The sequence below is a fragment of the Cavia porcellus genome, unplaced genomic scaffold (assembly GCF_034190915.1).
Source record: "Cavia porcellus strain 051 isolate PalLab524CR breed Dunkin Hartley unplaced genomic scaffold, mCavPor4.1 scaffold_10, whole genome shotgun sequence".
NCBI classification, from domain to species: domain Eukaryota; kingdom Metazoa; phylum Chordata; class Mammalia; order Rodentia; family Caviidae; genus Cavia; species Cavia porcellus.
Window position 1 is genome coordinate 74,051,753 of NW_026947493.1, and position 16,723 is coordinate 74,068,475.

At 37.2% G+C, this 16,723-nt stretch overlaps 1 protein-coding gene across 1 annotated transcript in view; it reads right to left on the reverse strand.

The window, feature by feature from the left end:
* Positions 1 to 649: 649 nt before the first annotated feature.
* The window catches only part of Nudcd1 (NudC domain containing 1), a 56,180-nt gene continuing 40,106 nt past the window's right edge, over positions 650 to 16,723 (reverse strand). The window contains exons 9-10 of the mRNA XM_003479850.5: positions 6,159 to 6,318; positions 650 to 2,899 (exon numbers count right to left, since the gene is read on the reverse strand). Of these exons, the coding sequence (XP_003479898.1) occupies positions 2,607 to 2,899; positions 6,159 to 6,318 (453 nt within the window). The 3' untranslated portion in view covers positions 650 to 2,606. The remainder of the gene's footprint in view (positions 2,900 to 6,158; positions 6,319 to 16,723) is intronic.

Here is a 16,723-nt window from a genome sequence, read left to right on the forward strand (position 1 = left end):
GCTAGATGCTCTTTGTGTGATGGTGACAATAGAGTGTTCTTTTGGTTGACATCCAATTCATGTAGGTGTGAGGTTACTGGCTACTAGAATTCAGATGATACATTGTATTAATAGAGAGAATAGCATTTTTCCATTGTTTAGATAGCTGAAATATAGGAACAGCTGCTAGAATAAGGATTAAGATTGCAATGGCTAACACAGCTCATTAGGAATGGATTTTCCCACAGCAGGATTTCAGATACCGTTTTGTTGCCACATACTCGTGGTGCTTGGAGAATGTCTGTTCTCATCCCCTACACTAGTGCCAGAAGGTACGAGCAAAACCCACTTCCGTACTTCCTAGACTAAGGAAGTCAGGCCAGGATCCTGGCCGCTCTTCACATTGCTGTCCTACTACAAAACCACCTGTCACATTCCCATGACAGTGCTCCAGGAGCACGGGGCAGGCACAAAAGCCTCGTGGTTTGTGGTGCCCGTCATCAGCCAACTTATTAGCATAAAAAGATATCACTCTGAAGGTTCCAAGGATTTTCAAAGCTGAATGCCAAGAAATAGGATGGAAGACCAAATACATATTATATAATATCACAATACCTGAAACATGCAGTTCATTGTAGGTTGCATCATGCAAACCAAACTCAGACACCACAAAAGTGAAAGGACTTTATTTGGGGCCAACACTGATAGAAAATAGGTAACAATGTATCACCAGAATGGAAATTTTTATGAAACAATTGTCTGATGACTTTTTCATAAGCTTCTTGAGCCCTCACCCCCGGCACAATGTAAATTGTTCTTGGCTCCATGATGTGTGTGGTTAAATGGTGGATATAGCAAAGTTCACATTCCAGGCAGCATCTGGACTGTGCCTAAATCCTGATTCTCAGTGGCCTCTGACCTCCATTTTAAAAAGCTCTTTCAATGTTCCACTCCTTTTAACTCTATTTACTTTGTCAATTCATCAATAATAATACTTTTAAAAAAAAATCAACTTTGTCAAATTGGTGGGGATCTGTAATACATATTTAAGCCATTTGACTTTCTCACAGGAAACAGTGGGGGTTAACTTGAGGCACACATTGGGCTAGGTTTTTGTTTTGTTTTGAATCACCCCTGACAGCTCCCAAAGATTTGGCATCACTAAATGCATGTAACATGTATCCATCTTTTTTCTCTTTTTCTGTCTCTCAAGCCTGTTCTTCCTTCCTTCATTAAAATTCAGCGAAATATTTGCCCAGGTAGATAACAGATAAAAGACCAGTTAAGAACAAGGATTTTCTAATTTCTCTTTAATTACGGTCTTTACTGCCTTATTAAAATATGGAAACCATATTGAGGTTTATATAAGACACAAACCTCAAACAGCTATAAAAAATATTTTAAAAACTAGAACATACCTGGAAAGCTGGGGGCAGTGGCACATACCTGTAATCCCATCTACTCAGGAGAGTGAGGCACAGGGGATGACGTCTGAGACCAATTGAGCAACTTAGCAAGACTCTGTCTCAAAATAAAACACAAAAAAAGGTGCTGGGGATGTAGCTCAGCACTCCCTGGGTTCAATCCTCAGGACTGCAAAAATAAAAGCCAAAAATGTCCCCCCAAACCAAAAATAAAACCCTGGGAAAACAGTATACATACAAACAACTAAAATTTGCGGTGAAAAAGTTTAATGTATAAACAGAATCATTTCTTTAAACTGTCAGAAAAAAACAGTACTTACTTAATAAAGAGAATTTATTACAGTGTTCCCTCCTGTGGCAGACTGCTGGGTCAGCGGCCCCCCGTGAATCACACCTCCTGCCATCTGTACCCCAGTGCGGTCCCTCAGGCTGGCTGGCGTGTGACTGACTCGGGTGGATCACCAGCAAACACGATGCTGACAGGAGAGCAGGCGCTAAGCGCTGCGCGGGGAGCTCGCCCTCCTGGAATGTTTCCACCAGCAGGGGGGGAAGCCCCGTGTAGCCTCCTGGAGGTTACCAGGCTCTGCAGAGCAAAGATGTTCAACTCACCGAACCATCAAAAAATCAAAATCTTGTTTTTAAACCAGTGCTTTGGGGCAGTTTGTTATGAAAGAATGGATGATAACGTAGAGCCTAATCTGTGTGGCAGAGCAAACAAAAATTAAAGTTTTCTTCATTTAAAAAATTAAGGGCTCTCAGCAGACATTACAATCAGACCTGCTATACTTTTTATGTAGATTCCATTATTCAGTTCATTTAAATAAATAAGTACCTGTAATATTCAACACGTTTCACTGTTACCTTAGTACATTCTATGCCAACCTAACAAACAAAGTATACCAAACATTTTTATTTTTAAACACTTAAAACTGTACATGTTTCATAAAAAAGATGAGTCTTTTATTTTTAAAAAATAAGCATACTTGCCACATTTTGTATTTTTTATAGAAGCCAGTGTTCCCTAAGTCTGAAGCTTCATTTCCTATGTTTTAGAGCATCATAATCTCTTAATACATTTTAATAGTCTTTAAAAATTAAAAAATTCATAAGACATTTTTATTTAACACATTCAAATTTAAGAGGTTACAGTCTAGCTACCACTGAATACTTTTCCAGTACAGAGAAGCCAATATATTAGAGAAATCAATTCTCCGTATTTACTTTTATTAAAAAGAGGTTTTTGGTAGTTAGAACAAATAATCTCTCGTTCGTTGCCTGAAAGCCTAAAATAGGGTCGTTGGTTTCCAAGCTGGCCACTTGCTGCTTGGCCACCTGGCCCACGTGCCTGCCCTCCTTCCTGTTGTACAGCACCGTGGACATGGGGGCGGGCTGCCGGTAGATGAACACGTGGCGGACGCACTCGCAAAGCGCCGCGTAGGAGTAATTCGGAGCACAGGTGAAAAATTTTTTGTCTCTCTTTGATGCTTGGACATAACCTGCCGAGAACATAAAACAAAACTATAAGAACTGAAGTGCCTACGCAGAACACAGACCATAAATACTAGTGGTTAGAACTCAGAACCCTTAACAATTAGCCGGTTTTTCATTGGTACAAAGTTTAATTCCTAAGTAACAAAACAGACATGTATTCAACTCTTCAAAAAAAAAGCACAACACAGTCTCAGTTTATTTCTATTAACAATGAGAACACTAAGCCAGGCAGGGTGGCACCTGCTGTAATCCCAGTGTTCAGGAGGTTGAGGCAGGAAGATCTTTGCAAATTGGAGATCAGCCTGGGCTACAATATGCGTTCAAGGCCAGCCTGAACTGCACAGTGAGCCCCTGTCTCAAAATGACAAAATACAAAACAAAACAAAAACATTAAAAATGTGAAATCTAAAACACTATGTCACAAAAAAATCTTTAAATGCATAATTTATAAACTGATGAGTAACTGATATGCTATAACATATCAGTTTTATCCTTTTATCAAATAAATGAGAAATGTTTGTATCCTAGCATTCTAGTTATTTTAGGAATCTGTTCACAATGCAGGCCTGAAGAACTGTTTATAACATCTCTCAAGACTTTCTCTCATCATCCTTATGATGTTTGTAGAACTTACAGTACCCACATTGTAATAGGATTTTGGTGTATCTCACCCCTAGCAGCAGAACCATGAGACCACTACAAGCTAAAAATGACTCAAGTATCCTTCAAAAGTCTTAATTAGAATATCCCTGAAAACTAATTGAAAGAAATTTTAATCTTGTCTTAAAGTCATGTACATGTTGAAAAAATATCTCTTCAGATTAAAGGGACAGTTATATAAAATTTTAATGGAACATCAATGAAAACATCTTATCAAACAACAAATGAGCAAAGCCACTGAGTACAGGAAATTGGTGCTACTTTTTCTATATATTAGACGGGTTTGAAGAAGGAAAAGTGAAGTGGATATAGACATTTATTTGAGTAGCTTAGAATGAGCTGTCCTGGCTAACTTCCATACAACGAGTAATATACATAGTATCTCATGAGCTAATGTAAAGCTGATTTAACTGAGACTCAAGCATGTAATTCCTCTGTGACAGAGGCCTGGACATATAAATGCAGGGTCTGAGCATCTAACAGAACTTTCCTCTTAGTGAAGGAAGAGAGGGAAGAGAATGAAAAAAAAAAAAAAAAATTCCAGTAAGAAGCTAAGGCTACAAATTATGTGGCTAAATTAGTCAATAAAATTTTATATTTCAGGTCATAAGAATCTATTTGGAGGGCTGGGGATTTAGCTTAGTGGCATAAGTACCTGCCTGGCAAGGGCAAGGTTGTGAATTCAATATCCCATATAAAAAAATCTATTTGGAGTCTGTTTCAAAAGGCTAACTAGTTTCTGTCAAGGCATTTTGCCAGTATTCAATGGAGTTTTTAGTTTCCTGGTAATCTCTTTGGATCTGTTTCATGTATTCTAGGTTATGTTTAAATTCTTCTTCAGAAGTTTCTCTTTCTTTTCTGATTTCCTCCGTTCTTCCATCTGTATTCTCTTGGGCGGGGCTTATCATTTCTTTAATTAATCTCTTTGTATCTTGCCTCACTTGGATCAGAAGTACAGTTTTAAATCCGTCTATGAGGTCATGAAGGTATTTCTTTTATTTCGGCTGATGCTGTCTGTGTCTAGTATTGGATGGTGACTGTGCTGGTTCTGTTCTGTGTTTACTTCTCCTGGGCTTATTTTCCCATGTTGGGCAGCTGGAGATTTTTTTTTATTTCTATCTCTTGTCATGTTTCTGGTTTCTTTCAGACTGGAGTGTCCTGGGGTCTCTGGCCCGTCCGTATTGCTTAGGGCCTTTCAGAAGTGTGCTGACTTGAGTTTTTGCTGCTCTCCCCAATTTGCTGTTATCTGGGGTAGGCAGGGATGCAGGGACGGTGCAGGCTAGCCTCCAGCCTCTGTGCCAGTCAATCCGCAAGTTAGGCTGTACCTTGTGGATGTCACAAAGTCACAACTATTTTGTATCTGCTTATTGGGTCCCAACCAGAGGTGTGGTTCAGCCCCAGCAGATCCTGGCAGTTCTCTCTGCACCAGAAGCGGCTGACTAATGTCACCCCACGGCACAGGGCTCTGCCCAAATCCCAGCTGTCCTTTACCCTTATTTGGAGTCTGAATGAGCCAGTTTAGCAGCGTCATTATTAACAAAAAGGAATAACTGACAGTCTCTATAGCTAGCGTTGTGCATTTATATGTTCACTTAAAAGCATACATTTCATGTCTTGGTGCCAGTTTAAAATCACCTTTCAAAAAAGCAACAAATGTGGCTACTTTACACTAAAAATTTATTCATAATACAGACATACTCTGATGTAAAATTAATGATTCTATAAAGTCTATAATTATATAGTTTAAAAATTTTCAGTCCCTTGTTTTAAATTAGTAATTTCCGTTTTATGATCTCAAATAAACTTACTTTCTACTCATCACTTCCTGAAGTGTTCTCATTATGACAGCTCTTTGTACCTAAGTTCAAGGAAAGGTACCTCCTAATGTGCACAGCTTTAGAGTAATTCCACCATGTTTCTGATGATTACTCTGAAGAAGCTTCTTGGTGTGGGACTAGGGACTGAGCACAGGGCCTTCACACAGATACCTCCCAAACCCTTTCATGCTTAATGTAATTTATGACACACACTCATTCATATGTACACAAACACACACACACACACACACACACATTTTTTTTTGTGGTACTAGAAATTGAACCCCAGGCCTTTGTTCTACCAAATTCCCAAACTTTTCTAATTTCTAAAGACAGGTTTTGCCTAGTTGTTAAATTGCCGATGCTAGGCTCAAACTTGTGATCTTCCTGCCTCAGCTTCGCAGTGAGCTGGGATTACAGGTGTGTACCACTAACGCTGGTACTCTGAAGAACTTAAATACAAGTTCCACATAGGCCTCTGCATTGCCCCTTGTTCTTATGGTAACAATTTAGTTTACAGAATTAGAATAAGAAAATGTCTGGTTGGAATCATTCGTAGGGTTGGATGACCATTTCCATTTTACCCTATGTTGATCTTTCCAGGCGTAAGAACAAATGAGCCCTATGTGCAAACATCACTGACCACGTCGACCACAATACAAGAAACCCGATGTCAGAACAAACCAGTCTAAGTGTGGTCAGGATCATTCGGTTCACACAGAAATGACCTTTAAAACACGATGCTCTGGCATCGCACAATGCCGTGACAGAGCTTGCTTCATCATACCTAGCGCATTGAACGTGGCAACGTGCTCCCACATGTCATCGTGTCCGTGCCAGTGTGGCTGCCACAGCAGGGCATCAACATCGTGGCGCAAACAGAAGCAGGGCATTTCCTTCGGATCCACTGTGACAGAGAAAAGGTACTGGTTGCCTCCAAGATTCACCTGAAGAGACAAAAGACTAATCTACTTAACAACAAAATTACTAACAACAACAAAAACTCACCCACAGCACTGTCAGCAGCTATTCTAAACATTAAAGAACACGTTCTGATTTAGTCTCCGCAGCGTTCCTGAAAGAACTATGCGACTGCTACACCGCTTAAAGCTGAAGGAGGGGCGCACAGCCCATTTCCTGGCCGAGGTCGGCCTCCCCCAAGTTACCGAGATGAAACTGGCCCAAGAGGCTCTGTTCCTGTTCACCATGCCATCTACTCTCACCTGACAGGAGCCAGGTTAGAACACGATAGGTATAAAGCATCAATTTCATAAGCTAAATGGCTTTCCTCAACAGAACACAAACATGGAATTTACTAGCTGACTTTGCCAGCTATGAGAATTTCTGAGCACATTCTACAAGCCAGGCATGCTACAAATATTAACCTTCTCAGCAACCCATGAGACTGCTACTGTCTTCATTTCACAGACAAAAGCTTAAATAACTTCTTGTAGGCTACAGAGAAATATCACAATACTAGGATTCCACCAGATCTAATTACAAATTACTTTAATGTATTAATTCATTAAGATATTCATGTCAGTAACATTATGTTCATTGTTATTGCAATATTGATGCCTAAGGAGTTCATTTTAATACAAAATAGTCAAATTAAGATTCATAATTGGATGCTGGCTATAGAAAAATATTCAGTGAAGACAGGCTGCAATGATATTTTTCACTAGAAATGTTATACTCAAAGTTTAAAACGTCAGACTATACATACCAACCAAAATCACATCAAATGTAGAAAATATGGAACATCCATTGTACTTGATCAATACAGAAATGATTATGTAAGTTTTAGAAAAGAGTAAGAATAAAATGTTGTTTAAATAAGTGGGGATCTGACCTGTGTTCTATTGGAGAGCTGTGAAATGGCTCTCCAGCAAGCAGATTTATTGGTACAACTCCACCAAGCCAGGCTACTGGTCAGAGAGAATCCAAACACAGCAACCCAGATTATGTTTCTGAAGTAATGCCTATACATGGGACTTTCGGGGAGGGCTTGTGCTTGCTGTCTTCACAAAGGATAAATAAAGACTAGATCCTAGGAAGATAGCAGATCTTAATGATCTGGTGTGAAAACAACTGATGGGGTTATGATTATACAGTTTTTAATTTACAAGAAATTATAAAACAATAACTACTTACAAATGTAAATTAATAAGAAAAACTAGCACTATTTCCACTTCTGAAATTACAATTTGATTTAGCTATGACACATAATTAATATAAAAACTTCACTCACTAGTCTAACAGTGAATACATATGACTATATCAAGTAACAGAAATGTATCAGGAAATAAAAAGTGCTATACAGAAAAAAGCAGGTGATAAGATCATGTTTTATTTCATACAGGTCAGTAGGGAATGGAAGACAGTATGTTAACAGAAAGATGAATAAAGTAAGGGAACAGAAACAAAAGGACATTTCTCGAGAGAGAATAACAAATGCAAACACCCTAAAGAAAAGCGTATTTACAGTGTGGTGGACCAGCATGAAGGCCAATGTACACTCAGCTTAAGAACAGCTGGGGGAAGACGGCAAATGACGGGACACCAATGTCTTTCAAACTATGAGTCCCAACAATGATGGTGCAATCAGGTTGGTAAATAAAAAGCAGAATTTTCAAGCAGGAAAATTATAGCTCACTGGTAAAATGTTTTCCTAGCATTGTGAGGTCCCAGGATAACAGGGAAGGAAAAGAAAACAAAAATCAAAACAACCCTACAATTTTCATTTCACTGTATTAAAAAGAATATAGAGTATTGTATACTTCTCACATAAGTGTAATACTACTGTTTAGTGAAATTTCACCAGATGTATGATTATACGTTTGTGTGTACATGTATTGAACTAAGCTTAAAAAATGTATCACATACAACGATTTGCAGGATGTGTGAAGGGGACCTAAAAACAAACATTGGACATTATTCCTATTATGACATGACACAGAGTCACTACAGGAAGGACAGGAATGGGAAAACGTACCATCTACTAAACTCCTTTTAAAGGGTTACTTTTATCTTTACATAGTTCAAATGGGAAGACGATAACTTCATAGTAGGGAAATGTGGTAGCTATCACACAGTCATATTTAATACTCTGAAAGCAAAAAAATGGCACCAAGTTCCTTGCAACTTAATAGAAAAGAAACATCACTTACACAGGAGGCAGCTACCAGACAGACAGAAAGAGGAAGCCGGCAGGTGAGTTAAAGGAAGAAGCAGTCACCTTTGGTACACAGGGTCTGTTTCGAGTCTGCAGTCTCCTACATTTTCTGAACTAGGCAACTTGCACCTCTCTCGGGTTCTCTGTATGCTGCTCATGCAGCTGCAGGGCCCCAGCCCCCAGCCCCCAGGCCCCAGGTTAACTAATGTTGATCCTGTGCACATCTGCACCGCAGTTTTTATTTCCTAACGGGCTTTGACTATTGTGGTTTTCCCAACTAGGACCATGTAAGTTCTAGAGCTCCTCCTGCCAGACAGTACTTGGAAGAAAAACTCATTAGTTCTCACCCAGGACCACTCCCTGATACTTCAGAGAAACCAATCCTCACCTTGCTACAGCTGTCCTTTCTGGATTCTGTCCACTCTGCATTTTACATAGGTTCTGCCCACCTGGCTCTCTCCCAAGTATACTGTCCTCTCCAAGAAAAGTTAGCTTTGCTTAAGAGTGTACTCTGTCATACTATAAAAAGCTTGGAGAAATTCTATTTTCTGACTAAGTCTTCACAGATCTTCTTAGGGAGGATCTAACAGTTGTCAAGGACCAGATCATCACAAGCCCAGGAAAACCCCAAATTCTGGTAACAATATTCCTGGCAAAAATTCACTGAATTTATTGAAAAAATACAGTCAGTGTATAAAGGGTACAACATAAAGCAGTGTCAAAAGTTGTTTTAAGTAAAAGGAAACAAAAGGGTCAAATTAAATGCAGTACGAAATATAGGAATAGCTAAGAAATCATGAAAAAACAAAACAAAAACTGCTATAAAGCATATTATTTGACCATTTGATAAAATTTGAATAGAAACTCTATAGATGAAAGTATCATATCCACATTAAATTTCCTTAATTATGGTTATATAAAAGGAAACCTTTTTTTTAGGATATACATGAACTATTAAGGATAAAGTGATATATAATATCTGCAATTCATGTTTAAATACTTCTGCAAAAATAGAAAAAAAAAAAAAAGAGAAAAATACGCAGCAAAATGTACTGCTAAAAACAACTGCTAAAAATTTACGTGAAGGGTATTATGGACTCATTTGTGTTCCCCTAAAATCTCTATGTGAAAGTCCTAAACCCTAGCATTTCACAATGTTACTATATTGAAAGGACCCTTCAAAAGGTAATTACATTAAAACAAGGTCATTAAGGTGGGTGCCAATCCTGTACAATTGTTGTCCCTCATAAAAAAGGATTAAGATGCAGAAACATAGAGAAGAAAAAAATTGCTGTGAAACACAAAAGGTGAAGACAGTCATCAATAAATCAAAGAGAGATTTTGGAAGGACTCAAACCTGCCACCATTTTGAGCTCAAGACTCACAGCATCTGAAACTACGAGAAAACACCTTTCTGTGGTTTAAGCCACCAGTGTGTAGTACTTTCCCTTGGCAGCTCTAGCAAATAAATTCAGATTTACAGGATTTCGCTAGTTTACTTTAAAACTGCAGTTATGTTGGAATTTTTTTTAAAGTAGTAAGTTAAAATTTGTAAAGAAATTATGATCGTTATTTTGATTGTAAAACTTGACTTATGCAAATTAACTTCCAATTTACTCTGTAAGAGGATAATACAATAAAAACTTCTTAGAGCAAACCATAAGAATTAAATGCAGCAACTGAGTAAATGCTAATGCGTTATATGAATGATTGTGATTAACAGGTGAATTACTCATAAGATGCATTCATGAAAATCTAGCTAGGTAGAGGTTAGGTTTAACACTGGATTTCATAGAATAATCTGATGGATCACTTAAGTCTATAGTACAAGAAACGGTTTAAGATTGATGTTGAATGTATATCATTACCTTCATGTTACCTGTTGGACGCTGCCTTCAGAGATATAACATGGTGAATCCCACCCTGCACTAACAATGCAAGCTACACAAATATGTTATTTAACAATAAGTCTTGTTTTCTAATGATGCGTTAATCATCTTTTATTAGCTCCACAGCAGGTATTATTGGGGCAATCAGCTATGCTTGGAGGAAGGAGTTGCTACTCCTTTAAAGGATTATTAAACCCTTTGAAGTTTACTTTCGTTGTTGTTTGACAAAGAAGGCCTTCTGCTAAAACTCATGAGGAATCAGCCTACTCATTCTGACTTACTCTTTTAGGTGACCTAGAGTAAATTTGCTCCAGTCTGCTATTACTTGGAAAATGTGATACAGGACTTTGAACTGAGCATACTCAGGAATGCACCTACCTCTAATGTGCTAAGTGTAAGTTTCTCCAGTAAAGTCTCCATTTTCTTTTGGGAGGCACTGTTTTGAAATTCACCTCCAGTACACACCTCACTTGCTGCAAGTAAAGAACTGTCTTGGGCCAGGGATTTAGCTCAGTAGCGTTAGCACCTGCTTGGCAAGAGCAAGGTCATGAGTTTAACTTCCAGTACCAAAAACAGAAAAACCCAAAACTGTCTTCACTCTTAGCTCCTGGTGGTTCTTATTGGCTTTGCATTCACTGAAGGGTAAACACATTGCATTTGGTTATACATCACTATCTTCAGAATTCAGTGCTATTTAAAATCACATGTATGACTCGTCAACTGTACAAACAGTATTTAATACTTCTCCACTAATGAACGTGAGGCTAACCAATACTCCACCAATGATAATGTCTTACTCTCCCCTCTCTCGCAGGTGTGCTTCACCTGTTCTTCAGTATTGTAAGTATGTGTGAGACACGTCTTCCTAGCCTAGACGGGAGTCGTGTGTTTCTGCTCAAAATAGAGCAAAACAAAGGACTATGAAATCCATTAGGACCTGCCTCCGGCATAATAGTCTAGAAGCAAAGGAGGAATAACTACAAAGCATTAAGAGAAGGCCTGCCGAAAACAAAAAGAAGGCAGAAACCAAAGTATCTCTGCCTCAAATCTATAAACCAAAATCTGAAAAGATTGACAAATCTTCAAATTAATAAACAGATCAGGGAATCACATCAGAGCAAGCTCCTTTGAAAACCCTAACACAGTGGTGATGAACCTATGGCAAGCCTTACTATGCTTTTCTTTTGAAACAAAAGATGTACTGTAGAGTTGCTTTTTCTACACTAACATCTCAGTATTCTGGTTTAATTGCAGGGCTGGCACTCTGTCCCTAAAAGGTTCACCGTCACTGACCTAACACATCTTCAGCATAAGTTCAAAATATTACAAAAAAACTCCAGTGCATCCATTGAAATTAAACTTAAAATGGTGAAACTAAAATAGGTAAGAATGAATCTGATCATTAAATATGCAGAAAACACAAGTGTTGGCAGGACGTTGGGGTTTATCCTTTCTACAAATAATAAAAGGCAAATGGAGAGATAAGCTAAAGAGAATATTAACTGTTAAAGGCAAGAAGCCAGAACTTTCTGTTTTGAAGATTTAAAACTTCCAAATGGCAGATGATGACATAATTGAGAAATAGTTTTCTAGCCAAGTCCACAGCCAGACTACTCTGAGGGAAACACACATACACTGATTATTTTAAATTGAAGGTCTCTAAAAGTCAGCAGACACTGAAGAAGGCTTTACTCTGATAGTCCCAGTCCCCCAGAGACTTTTCCCACGTAAAAGGACACAACTGCTTTCCATTTCCATCCTGGAATCTCATTATCTATAGCAGAAAAACACACAGAGAAATATTACCATTTCAGGACAGACTTTGTTACAATACCTGTTCTTAGGTGCATTTAAGTTTCAGAGAATCATTTTCAAAGTTAAATCTTTTGTCTCTGAGGGCCACCATTTCCCTAATAATCATTTTTGAGCCCTCAAAATTGTCTACATTTCCAGTTGTCCCAATCCTATAGAAAAGAGCAAGTTTCTGAATTGTCCTGGACTAGTGAGTAATATTACACAATTGTCTCCATGTACATATTAAATTCTCATATCTTTTCTCCTACTTCACTTATTATCAGTTCAGTCTGACCAATTTCCAAACATTTGGAGAACAGAAAGGGAGAGAACTGTTTTTGCCCCACAGACTATAAAACTCAAGGTATAAAAACAAGTAACAGACAAGACTTGCAAAAGATTAGTGAAGAGTAAGCCCATTAGTCTTAGTGAAGATTAGTGAAGAGTAAGTCCATTAGTCACAGTGTAACAGGATCTAGAGGCTTGACTTGCAGACACCTGGATGAAGCTTACTTTCTCTGCCTTCATTTTTATGTCTCTACTTTACTACCTTAAAACTTGGGTCAGTCTCTGTTCAGCTCTGCCCTGCCACGTTAACCACTTAAGGAGTATCTGCTTAAACACTATAATACAAGGTGCCTTATCCCCAAATCTACTTACCTATCTCCTCCCCTTCAAGACTGAAAGAGTAACTGAGGCATCTTCAAGATTTACAGGGATGCCAATGTCCAAATTTGAACCCAAATAGTCATTTTATTCAGGAAAATTTGTATTTTGAGAAATCTGTCATTTAAAATACAATGTTCTGAACTTTTTATTACAGTGTTTTTTCTAAAATTAAGAAGACATATAGTATATTGACCTTTCCACATAATTTCAAATTACCCAGTTATAAAAGTGACATCAAGAAAACAGAATGGAATAAATATTACAAAAACAGTAAGATTTAAAATACAAATTCCCCATAAAACATATAGTGTGGTTCATAACTGATGGACCACCGAAACAACTAAAATCTCCTTAAACCTAAAACTGAAGTCCTTTAAAACTAAAGTCTCCTTAAACCCTTCCTCTAATGCCAAATCAACTGGTGTCCTCTTGGATATATGAAGAAACTATTTTTAGGGCAAACTACATTTGATCAAGTTGATCTTGACTTTTACATAGTATTTTATATAAATCAAAATATTTATTTGAGGTATTATTATTACCATTTTAGTTCTTCTATTATCCTTACGGGTGAATAGCAATGTTAATGCATTAATTCACTTCAATGTCCTAAATTTATAAAACCTTCTAACAGAAAAATCAAGGAGCTTATATTGTAAATTTTGTTCTTAAATTTAACCCAACTAAAACAAAAATAATCTTTATTTTTCATTACAAACTAAGTAGGTTTCAACCAGCAATTATACACTGCATTATCATTTAAAAGTAAAAGGCAAGCTGGGTGCGGTGGTGCACACCTGTGATCCCAGCACTCTGGGAGGCTGAGACAGGCGACTTGGAGCCCAGCATGGGCAATGCAGGAACAAAGCGAGGTCCTCTCTCAGAACTATAACTGAAGAGGAAGTGGAGTTAGGAAATGTAGCTCAGTGAGGAGATCCTTGGCTCCCCAGAATTGTTAAAAAAAAAAAAAGTTAGGAACTCTGTATAGAAGCCTGAAAGTGTTTCATTAAGTACTGTCTCTTAAGAGTTATGGTGTAATGAAGGACTGTCTGTGTAACTTCCTTTTTGAGGATAAAACCTGCCTAACAAAGAAGTTTATCTCTCAGATACGTTAGGAACATACTTTATTCAGTAGGGACTGACTGAAGTGGCTTAGGACCCTCAACTTCCAGCTCAGGTGCTAGTGCTTGAAGGCACACAGGAAGCCCACACACCTAGTTTATAAGTGGTCTCATGTAAACCTCATCCATCTTAGCGTGGCCTAACACCTACTTGGGCATGAAACAGTTCTACAAAGCCAGAGTTTCCTCAAAGTTAGAAGGGTTAACTCTGTTTATTATATTCTTCCCTACTCTTGATGTTTCTATCTGTGACACTGAGAAGATCAACAGCTACGATGTTCCAGCTTTCATAAATCCCTGAGGAGTGAAGCAACACCCGCTTCGCAAATTAGTGGAAAAGCCTGGGAATATTCTGCTCAGTTCTGTGACTCTTATTTGTAAGGGATTATAGGCATCATGGCATAATGCCTGTCCCTCCAGGGTCAGCCAGACCTTGTTAGCCCTGCCTATGACTATGGTTAAAACTACTAAACTGCAGGTGTAGTCAGTAGATCCCCAGGCCTTCATGTTGTAATTTAACAGTAATAACAGTTCTACTTTGGTCCTCTGCCACTGCCTGGCTTCAATTCATATGCTTAAATAGAAAAACGAAGAGAGGTCACTAACTGGGGATTCTCTTAAGTGACTGATATTAAACTACTGATCAACACTAGTTAGTAGTACTAAGATAAAAAGAAATTCTCAGAAAGGCTAAATTTAAAAAATAGCATGTTATTGAATTATCATGTTGCATGCCTTCATTTTATTAAAACTATCCTCCCAGTATCACAGAAGTCACAATATTCTTTAGTTCACACCCAGATATGTGTACATAAGTTATTTAGTCATGTATGGGTCCACATTTTATAACTATAAAATATAACATGACTGTATTACTACTATAATGGTTAAACATATTACCACCTTATAGGTTTTTTTTGGTCTACCTGAATTTTATGTGGTATTTGAAAATATCAAAATTTCTTAAGAGTTTTTAAAGTTATTTTTTGGTAGTGTGTGTTCTTCGCACAAAGATATCTGATAATAAACTCATTGTATCACAAGCACTGCAAAATGAAAATTTTGAAACATATATCACAATTGTTGAATTCTTAAAAACACAGAAGTTTAGAATAACTAAGAACAAGTGCCTTCGCTATAAGTCAGGAAGAAAACAATACTTAGAAGTTATAGCTCCTGGACTACAATTTAGAAAGACTGATAAGATTCTTCATTACAAAATAAATAATGTTCAGTCAGTTAGATTTAAGTCTTCTATCAGTCACTTTTGGGAGCAATTCTCTAAAATTGAACCCTAGACATTATTGAGATAATCAGTTATGTGATAGCCTTTACTTGCTCATAATTAAAGGAATCAACTATGGAAGAGGTCAAAACTGATGAAACCTAAACTGCTTTGATGATCTGGGTTTGGATAAGTGCCTTGATTAGGTAAGACAATCTTCCTGAAAACACTTAACTCTTCAAATAGAAGTATGATTTAAAGTCAGAAGGGGAGAGTGAAAGGAACAGGTAAATTTCCAGAGATCTAAGATGGAACTAAAGCAATTTAAAAAACAGTATGATTTTTACCAAGAGATAAGTCTAAAATTCTATTAAAACAATGAAACTGTTGAAGACATGGTATGAATACGATGTTGTCTACATATTTTTTTTTTTGAACTTCTTGGTTTTATAGGTTTGTGTGGAGAGAATTACAGACCTAAAAATTAATTACAAGAGCAAGGACTTAATTTTGGTACAGCTTTGCCTGCTCACTGGCTCTATGTCATTTGACTGCATCTGTCTACATAAGAAAAATCTAGAAATACTAATTTTTAAGACTCTTTCGAGTACTTTGAATGTTATTCCCGATCACTAGTTACAGAAAACTAAGTATCCAAAAAAGGGTAGGATGGAATATTAAATGAAAGGAAAAGAGATTTCCTTTAAATTGAGCTTAAGTTGCTAAGATTTCCTTATGCTGTTGAGCTGGAACTTAGATCTGGTAAATCAAATTCAAATGACCTTTACTTTTGATTCTGTGAACTGTTAAAATACACTTTTCCTCAATCCCTTCACTAGACCAAACATAGTAACTATTTTCAAAATTTTCTTGAAAACAAATACTTTAAACCCTTTACCAAAGTACTAAAGAGATCCAAAAACAGAGTAACAAAAGACCTGAAGGAATAAAATTTATATACTCAGGAAAATCCAAAGAGAGAAGAAAAAAATCTCAGATGATTTAAGAAGTTGAATAAAAAATTCCAAGACAGAAAAACACTAAAGCAGTTTTCCAAGTATAAAACAAGTTATACAAATCAGTAAAAAACATACTAAGGCAAATAAATGAAAAAATTATTCACAAAAGAAACATAGTATATAATATTATATATAATAGGCAATAGATCTCTCTATTATCTTCCTGGAACTGAATCACCTAAGGTCTCCATCAATTCTCGTTTGGTAAATTAATCTCTACCTGCATAGCTCCAAGTTAGCCAGTGATTTGCTAAGGAGCTTTCTCACAGAAACAACTTTATGAAACATTTGTGTGGGTATGTAGTATTAAATAACGACCACGAATTCCCCTAAGCAAGAGTTATCTCCTAAGAGTCTAAATTTAAAAATCCAGACTTATTCAGATGGGAACCAACCCTGGAATGCAGTGTTTGAACCAAATCTTCAGGTAATAGTATTTGTTATTGATGAATATTTCATG